Here is a 14,223-nt window from a genome sequence, read left to right as displayed (position 1 = left end):
AAATGTTTATATGCTATACAACTCTATGATCTGTTGACACTGGACAAATGAGGGTCAATGGGGGAAAGCGTTTTGTGTCCATGTTCTCCATGATGGAACACATATTAAAAATGAGCTCTGGATTGTGGGGCAGGGTAGCATGAAAAAAGGGGAGGAGATGCTCTTAACACAGATTTCTGTTGCTCCTGGTTCACCAAAGAATTACTGGCAGTGGCTTGTGAACACTTGTAGGTTGTCCAGGATCCAAAATAAACACTTCTTTCAAGAGGGCTGTAAACCATTGGAATTCTCTATCACAGAGAATTATGAATGCTAAGAATTCACTCTATTTAAGACAGAGAGATCTCATCTTTGATTATCCTATTGTTAAAATAATGTAATTGAGAAAAATGGATTGGAAGACAAAAATAAGACTGACCATGAGTTTATTGAATGGTGGATGAATACTTTATTGAATGGTGGATCGCATGGGCATCAAGGGTTATGGGTTGAAGGCCGGACAGTGGGGCAGAGTGGGAAAATGGATCATCTTATGATTAAAAGGCAGGGAAGACTTGAGGGCTGAATAGTCTATTTCTGTTTTATTTCTTATGGAATGGCCTACATTTGCTGTTGTTTGGAATTTCCTATTTCATTCATGTTCTGTTCAAGTTCTCCATATTTCTGAAGGCTTGTTTAAGACAAATAATCTGATTCCAGGTCACCAGCAAAGCTTCATATAGGCTGGCAAAATTTCCCTCCTTGCATATCTGAGATTTGATCTCACAAAGGTAAGGCCCACAATGGGCCTATGGCGAACTTGTTCTTACCTGCAAGCCAAGCTCCAGGGCCACATTGAGAAGTGTAATATCCGGAGGACTGTCTGCCGGTGTGGCTATTTTAAATGCATCCTGGGCCAGTTTGAATATCAAAGAAGAGGAGTGAATGTTCTTCCGAATCGCTTCTAGGACTGTCCGCAACCTCAACATATCTCCTGCAAACAGCCAGAAAAGGTTACTTGGGGCTTGCTGAATGCCACATCAGTGCTGTTACCCTCACGTTAACAGAATCATAGAATGGATACGGTGCAGCCTATTCACTGTTGGATTAGAATGAGCTCTAAGTAAGAGTGCTCCTCCCTTCTTGCCACAGCTCAAAACGTTTGCTTCTTTTAGATAATTATCCTGCTTCCTCTTGAATACTACAATTGAAATGGCCTCCACTACCACCCTCAACAGTGTACTCCAGACCTTAATCATTCCAGGTTTAAAAAGTAAACATCACTTTTTATTCTTTTTACCAGCTATAAGAAGGGAATCAACGAATTGGAAGGGTTGCATAGGAGATTCACCAGGATGTTGCTGGGATTGGAAGGCTTGAGTTATAGTGAGAGGTTGGAAAGGCTGGATCTTTATTCCCTAAAGTGGAGGAGGTTGAGGTGTGAACATATAGAGGTTTATAAAGTAGATAAAGTGAATGCTCACAGCCCTTTCCCAGGGCAGCTCAATGTTCCAAGGTTCTGCATTTTCAGACGCGACAGAGTGAAGGGATGAAAGGTGAAGGAGTGGCATTGCTCGTCATGGAAAACATCATAGCTATGCTTTGACAGGACAGAACAGGGAGCTCGTCTACTTAGTCTATACGGTATTGAGCTGAGGAATGGGAATTGCATGACCACATTAATGGGGTTGCATTATAGACCACCCAATAGTCAATGAGAATTGGAGGAACAAGTGTGCAGGGAGATTGTAGACAGCTGCAGGAAATGGAAAGTTAAGATGGTAGGTGATTTTAACTTTCCAAATATTGACTGTAAAAGGGCTGGTTTAGAATTTATCTTAGGAAAGTTTGCTAAATCAATATATTGAATTACCAACTAGAGAGAGTGAAATACTGGATCTCCTATTAGAGAACAAGATGAGACAGGTGACAGAGATATGTGTAGGGGAACATTTTGGGTCCAGTAATAATAGTCATTAGTTTCAAGTTAATTATGGAGAAGGATACGTCTAGGCCTTGGTTTGAGATTCTAAATTGGAGAAAAGCCAATTTTGATGAAATAAGAAAAAATCTAGAAAGCGTGGACTGGCCTCAATAGTTTTCTGGCAGGGATATGAGAGTATAAAGTTTACTTTTTTCACATAAAAATTAAAGGCAAAATTAACAGGGATAAGGAAGATTGGTTTTTTGAGGAATCCTGGGATTTAGTTAAGAAGGTGTTTAGCATACAGGCATCAAGGAGCAAATTTAGTACTTGAGTAGTATAAAAATACAAGAAGCGGGAAATAAGGAGGCCTAGAAGAAGACAATGAGATTGCTTTAGCAGATAAAGCGAGGGAAAATTCTAAGGACCTCAACAGTATATTAAAAGCAAAAGGATAGTAAGAGACAAAATTGGTCACCTTGAAGATTGGAGTAGTTGGCTATGTATGGAGTCAGAAGTGATTGGGGAGATCTTATATGGGTTTTTAACATTTGTTTTTTTCTCAAAACTGGCACAGAGGTAAGGGGATTTAGGCAAACAAGATGTAAGGTCATGGAACCTATACAGATTAAAGAGGAGGACGTGCTTACTATCTTAAAGTGAATAAAAGTAGATAAATCCCCAGGGCTTGACAAGATATTCCCTCGGACATTGAGGGAGGCTCGTGCAGAAATTGTAGGGGACCTGGCAGATTTATTTAAAATGTCCTTAGCCAGTAGATTGGAGGGCAGCTCAAATTGTTCAGCTGTTTAAAAGGTTCCAAAAATAACCCAGGAAATTATAGGCCAGTGACGCTGACATCAGTAGTAGTTAATTATTGGAAAGTGTTCTCAGAGATTTGATATACAAGTATTTGGATTGTCAGGGATTGATAAGGGTTAGTCAACACGGCTCTGAGTGGTAAATTGTGTTTCACAAATCTTTTAGAGTTTTTCAAAGAGGTTACCAGAAATGTAAATGAAGGAAAAGCAGATGATGTTGTCTAGATGGACTTTGACAAGGATCCACATGGGAGGTTAGTCAGGAAGGTTCACTTGCTCGGTTGGGGCAGTAAACTGGATTTGACATTGGCTTTATGGGAGAAGCCAGAGAGTGGTAGCAGATGATTGCCTCTCTGACAGGAGCTCTGTGACTAGTGGTGTGCCTCAAGGATTGGTGCTGTGTCCATTGTTGTTTCTCATCTTTATCAGTGATCAAGATGAGAATGTGGTAAATTGGATCAGCAAGTTTGCAGATGACATGAGATTGGAGGTGTTGTGGACAGTGAGGAAGGTTTTTAAAACTTGCAGAGAGATCTGGACCACCTGAAAATACTGGCTGCAAATTGGCAGATGGAATTTAATCCAAACAAGTGTTACATTTTGGAAAGACAAACCAAGATAGGACACACGCAGTAAACCGAGGGGCTCTGAGGAGTCGGTAGAACAGAGGGATCTGGGAATACAGATACATAATTCCCTGAAAGTGGCATCAAAATATGTTCATAAAGAGAGCTTTTGGCATATTGGCCTTCATAAATCAAAGTACTGAGTACAGGAGTTGGGATGTTATGTTAAAGGTGTATAAGACATTGGTGAGACCAAATTTAGAGAATTGGAGTATTTGGAGTTCTGGTCTACAGGAAAGATATCAATAAGATTGAAAAAGTGCAGAGAAGATTTACTAGGATATTGCTGGGACTTCAGGAGCTAAATTAAAGAAGAAAGGACTTTATTCCCTGGAGTGTAGAAGAATGAGGGGAGATTTGATAGAGGTATAGAAATTTATGATGGGTATAGATAGAATAAATGTAAGTAGACTTTTTCCACTAGTGTTAAGTGAGATAGAAACCAGAAGACATGGGTTAAGGATGAAAGGGGTGAAGTTTAGGGAGAATTTCTTCACACAGAGAATAGTGGGAGTATGGAATGAGCTGCCAGCTGAAGTGGTGAATGCAAGCTCAACTTGAACATTTAAGAAAAATTTGGACAGGTACATGGATGGGACGGATATGGAATGGGTTCAGGTCTGTACGAATAGGAAGAATAATAGTCCAGCTCAGATTAGAAGGGCCAAAGAGTCTGCTTTCTGTACAGGTAATCCCCAACTTATGATTTTTCAAAGTTATGATGGTTCGAATCCGTACTGTACTTCAAATTTTGGCTAGGCTATGATGTTCAGTGTCTCCTGACAGTGCTCTATTGGTCCCCACACTGATCCCACTGCCCTGCTCTCTCCTGATAGCCCTGTGTCGGTCCCCATACTGATCCCACAGTCCGATGTTAGTCCCTGAACTGATCCCACTGCCCTTTTTCGACTTACATTTTTCGACTTACAATGGGAGTGGTGGAACACAACCCCATCGTAAGTTGAGGATGACCTGTACTCTAATGTTCTGTGCCATCTCCGCAGTGGCTAGGTTGGGTAGCCCTTTCAAAGGATCATGTAATAGAGAAGTTTAGGTAAGAAATACAGACATCCTGTTCCTGCCTCGTCTGCACTCACTAACCTTTGGCAGCTGTTAACATTGTAGAGGCCAGCTCACATTGTTGAGATTCCAGGTGCCCTAGAGTAAACCATCGAGGATATCGACTGGGTACAACAGAAACAATGTGGTGAGGATGCGAGACATCACCTGCATGAACTGTGGACTCTAGAACTGGTAATCTGCAAAAACAAGGAGAAATATGATATGGAACAAGAAGATCTGCAGATGCTGTGATTGTAGTAAATACACAATAGTGCTGGAGAAATACAGCAGGTCTCACAATGTCCATAGGAAATAAAGATATATAACCAACAATTCAGCCTTGAGAATTTTTTGATGAGCAATATATAAAGCAGAATAAAAGTGCACTTAACACATACAAGTTTGTGTAATCAATACTTGGCATCAGTCTTTAGTAGGGAAGGGGGCGCTGCTGAAATCTCAGCCAATGAGAACATAGCTAAGAAAATTATTGCCTCAGTTCTGATGAAGCGTCATTGACCCGAAATATTAACCCTGTTTCTGTTTCCATCGATGTTGCCTGACCTTGTGATGGTTGCCCACATCTCCTGTTTTTATTTGAGGGTAGGGGAGATTGGAACAGGGGGTCATAAGTTAAGGGTTAGGGGGCAAAACTTTAGGAGTAATATAAGAGGATGCTTCTTCACTCAGAGTACGGTGGCTGAGTGGAATGATCTTCTGGTAGTTGCGGCAGGGTCAATTCTGTCATTTAAGAGGTTGGATGAGTACATGATGTGAGAGGATTGGAGGGTTATGGGTATGGAGTGGGTAGGTGGAATTACTGGAGTTTCACATAAATCGGTGCGAACTAGAAACCCTAATGTTTCCGTACTGTAAATTGTTATATGTTATATGGTTAAAAGTAGGAAGGTACCTGAACAAAATGGTAAGGGTAGGAGGGAAGAAGGGGGCAGGGAGACCAGCACAGACCAACAGGCAAGAGGCCATAGGTGGGCATGGAAAGGAGAGCAGAAGAGAAAATCTGTAAGTTTCCCGTCCATTTGTATTCAGGCGCTTGCCTGCTTTTTGCTCGTACCTTGACAAAGGACTCAGGCCCAAAATGTCAGTGATAATACCTTTACCTCCTATGGACACTGAGGGACCTGTTGGGTTTCTCCAGCACTTTTGTGTATTTACGAGAAATACTGAGGCCACTGGGAATCACCAAGTGGTATTTAGCCCAACTGGACAGCTCAAATGCACACACATGTAGTATTGATCAGTTTATAAACTGAGCAAAAAGTTATTTTTAAACTGCTGCATCTCCAGGGTGTCATGGTTTTTCTTTCCAATTTCTTTATGGACACAAAAAAAATTTCAATAATGACCACAAGACACAATCTGATTTTCCCCATTCCACAGAGATGGAGTTGGGGAAGGAAAACACAGATCACATTTTTCCTGCCATTCGGATGGTTCCCAGGTGGATTAGCAGATTGCTAGAGAGCAAATTTAGCTGTGCAGATGCTACCCAATCAACTATAACTGACCTTCTATCCCTGCTGAATTTAACCCAATATGTTCTGAAAGCTTCAGCAAAAGAAATTGACCTTGTTATCATTAACATTACCCCAGAATGGAGAGGGATCTTGTACATCTGATGTACTGGGTTTATTTCTATCAGCCCCAAAGACCAATGGATCCAGGTTCAAGAAGGAATCCAGAGAGTAGGATCCATTCTATCACAGGAAGAATCAGAGTTGGCAACATAGTCTCCTACACCTAGTCTGACGCTTGTCCGTGTGCGACATCTTTTGGCAGCATGCCCAGCCAGTGCTTCGGGGAACCCAGGATAAATAAAGAGGTTACAGATTCAGCATAGCAGATGCTCAGGTACCGAGCGTTCCCCAGATGCAATCACAAAATAGCAGGATTCCTTTCACTTCTTCTGATTTGATGAAGATGTAACCAGATTCCAGAAGGCAAGTTGGAATTGTTCTAATTTTTTTTAGCCACTTTTCCTGCAAGAACTGAAATGGGATTTTTCTTGCACCCTGTACCCATCCACACACAGTTAATGTCAAGAGACAGAGAGAATAAATATGTGCATTCCACTGTGCTCAATAACACACATTCCTGAAAGATGTTACATATTGATGATATTAATTGATCATGTTTAGAATAGAAGACCCAGATTGCTGAACCACTAATAGCCATAATACATTCACCAACCATCTTACCTTCACCAAATAGGCAATTATTCTGCATTTAGTTGCAAGATTGATTGGTGGAAGTTGATGACACGTTTAAATCTGTATAGAAGGGCACAATAATCTACGCAACTGGATCACATTATAAGGCATTGAATACTTCAAATTAAAATGAAATTACAAACCTCATTGCTCTCAAAGCCAGTTTATATGCAAGGTTAGCATCGTGTGACATTAAAGCTGAGAAAAGGTACTTTGCAAAAGTGTGCATTGGCACACTTTCCCGGTGAATCACTTCGCCCAGGCCACTGAATGGACCTCCTGTTAACGATCAGAATTGTCATCAGCTTGGTTGAAAGAGAAAAGTTCTGATGAATTTTTACATAAAATAGACCTTCATGCAAATTAATATTTTCAGCTATAACTTTACATTAAAAAAAAACACTTTTGTTTCTTGCAAATGTTATGGTAATTATTAGGATAGCTAGCATTGGATTTTTATTCTTTAAAAACAAAGAGCTGTCTTTGCAAATCTTTTCAACAAAATCTGATGCAAACTTCCTCTCTTCTACTTATTTTCTTCTCATTAATTTAAAAATTGAATTTCCAACAGCTCTTGATAATGTTGATGGATGTTCCATGGAAAATAACCACATGAATCCTACAAATTGGGCTTCAATCATGAATCCAGAATTTTCACAAATTTCATCAACTTCAATAAAAGAACCAATGTTTTCTGAGAGGAGATGAACCTTTTTGAATCTACTGCCTTTATGTGAACCTTAAATCTATTTGATAACAGAATTAAATGCACAGCTATATATGGCATCATATTCTGAAACAATTTACCATGGAAGGCTTATGAAATTATTGCATTACAAATATAGTGAAATGGAAAATTGTCTCAGTGGTTGCACCATGGTCGAAAGTCAATTAAATAACTGTATAAATATGGAACAAGTAAAGTTAACTTGATCACTCAACTGTAGATCAAGAGTTTATCAACAAAATTCAATCTCCTGAACTCCTCTCAAAAAACAAAAAGCTTTTCACTATTTTTTTCCCTGACTGTTGAGAGTAAAAAAAATCAAACCATATTGCACGAATCCTGCCTTGTTGCCTGTGTTACATTTTAAGAGCTGAAGGGGGCAGTGTTCGAAATAAAGTACACTGACCTGGTGAGTTTCTCCAGCATTGAGTTTTTACTTCAACCATTGCGTCTGCAGTTACTCCTGTGCTCTATTCAAATTTAGTTCCCCCGTGAAATTGTGGCAACTCCTTTCCTTCTTTACAAACATTTTATTATAGTGGAAGAATTAAAATTACCTTCTAATAAGATAATGGACTGTTTACGTAGGACTTGTACAAGCATTTCGTCTAATTCAAGCTCTTGTAGTTTGAAGATTATTTGCTCCTCATTGCGGCAGACTTTGTCTTGTGCATAAAGTCCCTCAGGCATTACTCTTTGCTGTCCCATGCCCATCAGAGCTACCTCCATAGCCAGAGTAAGGTACGATTCATTGCTATCCATGCACCCAGATACAGCTACATGTTGGTAGATAGCAGGCTTCATATCACTGTTAGAATCTAAAGGGAATGAAATAGACATCAGTCTAAAGAAATCCTGAACAAAACATTAGCATCTATCCATAAATTAATTCTGAAATTTAAAAATAGATCTTGGAAACAAATATTTATTTTTGTATGTTAAAAAACATCTCATGAACTTTCTTATGATTTCACAAGATAATTATAATGCAGAATCTCACCATAATTGTACTTTGTGAAGAGTTTGAGCAGATTTGTTACGTCACCAAGACACGTAAATTTCTATAGGTTAACCATGGAGAGCATTCTCACCAATTGCATCACTGTTTAGCATGTATAGGTGCCAACGTGCAGGACAAGTAAAAAGTAAGAGTTGGGAACTTGGCCAGCACCATCACGGCCATCAATTTTCACTCCATCGAGGACATCAACAAGTGGTGATATCTTTGGAAAGCAGTCTCTACCTCAAAAACCCTCACCACCTAGGCCATGCCCTCTTAACACTGCTACCAATGGGAAGGAAGTACAAGAGCCCGAAGATGAATACCCAGCGGCAAAAGGTCAGCTTCTTCCCCTCTGCCATAAGATTTCTGAATGGACAATGAAACACAGACACTTATCTCACTTTCTCTTATTTTTGCACTGATTTATTTTTACATGCACATTTTTTAGACACACTTGCACTGTGATATTGCCGCAAAAGCAACGCATTTTGTGACATGTTCATGACAATAAATTCTGCTTCTGATCAATACTCAGTGAAAAATGCCATAACATTAGGGCCCTGGATTTAAATGTTTAATATACACGTTGGAACAAAATTTCTATAGCTTCAATGATTATAAATTAAATTAGTCAGAGGAAATTTTTACTTAAACTACAAAAAAATGGACACCCTGTGAACTGCTAATTTGATTGTTACATATGAAGATTTTAAAATAATTTTCATTGTCTCTCACAGTTCTGTCCTAGTTTACTGATCAATTCCTTTTTCATTATCAATACCCTGATTTATTGATGCAGTCTCCAAGGTTAAATAGCAAAACCATATCTTCTCCACCGCATGATAAAATAAAGGAAGTATATAGATGACTACTGGAAGCCTTGTGGATAGGACCACACATCATTTTCATTTTTAAATTAAATTTGGCTATTCCTGGTAAGGTGTTGGCAGTAAGTTTATCATCTTGATTCACTGCAGTCAATCAGCTGAAAGTTTTCCCATTATGCTGTCAGGTAGTGCGTTCCATTAGTTAAACTCAGTGATATACTTCTTATTCGGGTTTGTTCCTTGGAAAGGACCCTGCAGAAGACAGCATTTTCACCCACTTTGTCAATTTTGGCAGTAGAATGATCTGGACCTTTAAATGCAGTACATTTTGTATGGTGAACATTGTATGCTGGTTATGGATGATTGAATGTGCATTGTGGATGGGGTAAGCCAATTAAGGTATGTTTTATCCTGGATGGTGTTGAACTCTGGCATGTCATTATTGTTCCACTCTTAGAAATTTTCAACATAAAACAGGATCTTCAGCCCATCGCCCACTCCAACCATTAAGCACCAATCCAACAATAATCCCATTTCATTCTCTCCTGTTCCCATTCACTTCTATTCTATCAACCACTTATTCAGGGCAAGTTAGTATTAGAAACCAAGAAAACCTACAGCACAATACTGGCCCATAGCTCTCTATTTTCCTAAGCTTCATGTACCTATCCAAAAGTTTCTTAAAAGATCCTCCAGCATCGATGCTGGCAGCCTATTCCACTCACTCACCACTGTCTGCATAAAAAGGTTATCCCAACATCTCCTCTGTACCTACTACCCAGCCCTTAAACCTGTGTCCTCTTCTGCAAACCATTTCAGTCCTGGGAAAATGTCTCTGACTATCCACATGATCGATGCCTCTCATTATCTTATACACCTCTATCAGGTCACCTCTCATCTTTCATTGCTCCAAGGAGAAAAGGCCGAGTTCACTCAACCTGTATTCATAAGGCATGATCCTTAAACCAGGCAACATACTTGTAAATGTTCTCTGCACCCTTTCTATGGCTTCCACATCCTTCCAGTAGTGAGGCAACCAGAATTGAGCACAGTACTCCAAGTGGAGTCTGTCCAGGGCCCTATATAGCTGCAACATTACCTCTCGACTACTAAATTCAATTCCATGATTAATGAAGGCCAATACACCGTATACCTTCTAAAGCACAGAGTCGACCTGCACAGCTGCTTTGAGTGTCTCATGGACTCGGACTCCAAAATCCCTCTGATCCTCCACACTGCCAAAAGTCTTGCCATTAAAACTATATTCTGTCATCATATTTGACCTATCAAAATGAATCACTTCACATTTATCTGGGTTGAACTCCATCTGTCACTTCTCAGCCCAGTTTTGCATCCTAGCAATGTCCCGTTGTAACCTCTGACAGTCCTCCACACTATCCACAACTCCTCCAACCTTTGCATCATTTACTAACCCATCCCTCCACTTCCTCAGCCAGGTCATTTATAAAAATCACAAAGAGTAGGGGTCTCAGAGGAACACTACTGGTCACTGACCTCCATGGCGAATATGACCCATCCAAAACCACTCTTTGCCTTCTGTGGGCAAGCCAGTTCTGGATCCACAAAGCAATGTTCCCAAATGCCTCCTAACTAACTAATGACACATCTTGTAGGAAATGGAAGGAAACAAGAGTAATAGAAGGTAAACCACGGAGTGACGGGGAGAATGGGAACTCCATTCACACTGCTGTGGAGCAACAACTTTTTTTTTGCTGAAAATGGAGAGTATTCAAACTTCTCACTTGTGCCTTGGAGATGGTGAAAAGGTCTTTGGTATTCAGGTGATGAGTCACGCACCATAAAACACCCAGCGTCTACACTGCTCTTTTGGCCATAGCATTCATGCGCTGATCTAGTTAAATTTCTTTCAATGATGAATCTAGGTTGCGTGATGGTGAGCTGATTAAATATTACATTGAACATTACAGCACAGTATAGGCCCTTCAGCCCTCGATGTTGTGCCAACCTATATATTCGTACCAAAGAATAACTAAACTCTTCATAACCCTCTATTTTTCTTTCATCCATATGCTAAGAGTTTCTTAAATCCCCCTAATGCTGCATCCTCCTCCACCCCGCCTTCCAAGGCATTCCAGGCACCCACAACTCTTGGTGTAAAAAAACTATGATGTCTCCCCTATAATTTCCTCTCTTCACTTTGTACAGATGACCTCCGGTGTTTGCTACTCCTGCCCTGGGAAAAAGGCGCTGCTGTCCATCATAATCTTGTATTGTCACCTCTCATGCTTCTTCACTCCAAAGAGAAAAGCCCTAGTTCTGCTAACCTTGCCTCATAGGACTTATTTTTCAATCCAGGAAATATCCTGGTAAATCTCCCCTGCACCCTCTCCATAGCTCCCACATCCTTCCTACAATGAGGTGACCAGAACTGAACACAACTTTCTAAGTGATTTATATGACCTTACGACTCTAATTCAATCCCTTGACTAATGAAGCCCAGCAACCCATAGGCCTCTGAACTATCCTATCAACCTGTGTGACAACTTTGAGAGATGTATGTACTTGGATGCCAAGGTCCCTCTGTTTTTCCACACTAATATGACTATTAACCCTGCCCTCAGCCTTCAGGTTGGACCTTCCATAAATGCATCACCTCACACTTATCCGGATTGAATTCCATCTGCCACTTTTCCACTCAACTCTGCATCCGTCTATATCCTTCTATAACATACAACAATCTTCAACACTATCCATCTCCCCTCCGACTTTCATATCATCTAAAAACTTACTGACCCATCCATCCACTTCTTCATCTGGGTCATTTCTAAAAATCACGAAGAGCAGGGGTATGTGAGGAGACTATCCTTTTTTAGAAACATTTTTGCCATGCATTTGTATGTTACAAAGTCTACTTGCTACTTATCAACCCATGCTGGAAGGTTGATCTAGATCTTACACAGGCAGGTACAAGCTGCTTCATTTTCTGATGAGGTGTGAATAGAACTGAACAACGGAATTGAATATAACACTTTTCCTTGACAATCTGCTTCCCCGCATGCTCGTGGTGCATCACAACTGAAAACATGCTTTAATGAGGTTGTTTCCAAATTTAAAACATTTCAGTAAATTAAATTCCCAGCTGCTGAGGGTGGATTTGGATTTCCAAAAGGAGGAATGCATAGTGACTGTAGGTATAATTGGAACCACCTTCACATTTGACCCTAATCTGACAACAGGAAACATAATTAAAAAAAAACCAAACATCAGAATTACAAGAGCTGGTGTTTAGTCACCCATCTGTCTGCAAAAAGATTAACAGCTTCCAAATAGATGCTCCACCTAGTGGTTATAATGGAGAGGTTGGAAATAAACCAACTGGAGCAAATGGGCAGGAGTAAGGAGCCGGGACCTCCCCTTACCTGCTGTGTCTATACAATTTTCGTCCTCCAGTCGGCAAGCTTCAGTCAACGTGATGAAGAGACAACCAATTGGGTCCAGTGGATGACCCACCCACCCTTCCAAATTTGTAATTGTAGTTACTCCTCTGTGCAATAATTCTGAAAAGAGACAATTCAATTTCATACAATGATAAATTCTGAACTATTAGAATTTTCACAGCACCGGATGAGAGAAGGAACTTACCAGGACAGAATTCTGTCAGATGGAGCTGAATTGTAGGTCCAAACATAGGTTATGTATCTTTGCTACTTAAAAAAAAACTGCGTCACTTGCTGAGTCTCTCCAATCTGAATACTGCCCAATAACTCACAATTACCTCAATTACGCCTCTTCAGATCCTGTACCTGTAAGGATTCTATTCTTTTCTCTCAATTCCTCTGCCCCAGTAACATCTGTTCCCAGGATGAGGTCTTACATGGTAGATTATCCGAAGTGCCCTCCTTCAAAAAAATGTGGCTTCACCTCTACTATCATCAACTTGAGCTTTAACTGCATCTCATCCATTTCCTGGACATCTGCCCTGGCCCCCCCTGCCCTTAAATGCAACAAGGATAGGACTTCCCCTGCCTTCATCTACCACCTCACCAGCCACCGCATCCAATAGATTATCCTCCACAATTTCCATCACCTCAATATGATCTCACCACCAGACATCTTCCCCTCTTCTCCCCTCTCTGCCTTTCGTGTGGACCACTCCCTCCATGACTCCCTTGTCCATTCCTCTCTTTCCACTAATTTCCCCCTTGGTACCTACCCGTGACAGCAGGAATTGCTACACTTGCACCCACACCTCCCCCCTCACCACCATTTGGGGCCACAAACAGTCTTTCCAAAGGAAACAACGCCACTTGCAAATCTGCGGGGGGGTCATCTACAGCATGTGGCCTTCTATACGTTGGAGAGCTTGGACGCAAATGGGACTTTGCTTTGCCGAGCACCTGCTCTCTGTTCCCTGCAATGGCTGCAGTGACTCAATGGCCAACCATTTCAATTCTGCACCCACTTCCCATGTCAACATATCTGTCCATGACCTCATGCATTGCCAAACTGAGGCCCTCTGTAAATTGGAGGAGCAACAGCTAATATTCCACATGGGCACTCTCCAACCAGTTTCTGTTAGACCACCCACTGTGGCTCTATCTTTCCCATCCCTCTTGTCTCCTTTCCTCCAACTCTCCACCCTCTTCCATCTCCATTCTGTTTAGCTATCCCCTCCCCCTATCACTTCCCATCTATTCTCTTGTGCCCTCCAACCTATGACCTGTGAGCCTTGGCTCCTCCCCCTGGGGCTCAGGCCTGAAATATTGGTTATATATCTTTACCTCCCATGGATGCAGTGAGGCCTGCTGAGTTCTTCCAGCATTTCTGTATTTTAACCTCCACTCCCACCAATTCAAGCGCCTGCCTGCTTTTTGCTAATACCTCGATGAAGGGCTCAGGCCCCAAACATTGGTCATGTACCTTTTATCTTTGCTGCATAAAGAACGCAGCGTGATTTGCTGAGTTTCTCCAGCACTTCTGTGTGAAACCCAAAGAACGCGTGCAGAGATGGCTTGGGGAGAGATTGATTGATTATCAACAA

The 14,223-nt window shown here is 41.0% G+C and overlaps 1 protein-coding gene across 1 annotated transcript in view; it reads right to left on the bottom strand.

The window, feature by feature from the left end:
* Positions 1 to 14,223, bottom strand: part of zswim5 (zinc finger, SWIM-type containing 5) — a 335,357-nt gene that overhangs the window by 9,205 nt on the left and 311,929 nt on the right. The window contains exons 8-12 of the mRNA XM_069938867.1: positions 12,602 to 12,739; positions 7,928 to 8,188; positions 6,787 to 6,922; positions 4,452 to 4,609; positions 810 to 973 (exon numbers count right to left, since the gene is read on the bottom strand). Of these exons, the coding sequence (XP_069794968.1) occupies positions 810 to 973; positions 4,452 to 4,609; positions 6,787 to 6,922; positions 7,928 to 8,188; positions 12,602 to 12,739 (857 nt within the window). The remainder of the gene's footprint in view (positions 1 to 809; positions 974 to 4,451; positions 4,610 to 6,786; positions 6,923 to 7,927; positions 8,189 to 12,601; positions 12,740 to 14,223) is intronic.

Source organism: Narcine bancroftii, chromosome 5 (assembly GCF_036971445.1).
Source record: "Narcine bancroftii isolate sNarBan1 chromosome 5, sNarBan1.hap1, whole genome shotgun sequence".
Lineage (NCBI taxonomy): Eukaryota > Metazoa > Chordata > Chondrichthyes > Torpediniformes > Narcinidae > Narcine > Narcine bancroftii.
Note: the sequence above shows the minus strand (reverse complement) of the source record. Positions and strands in the feature narration are given on the sequence as shown.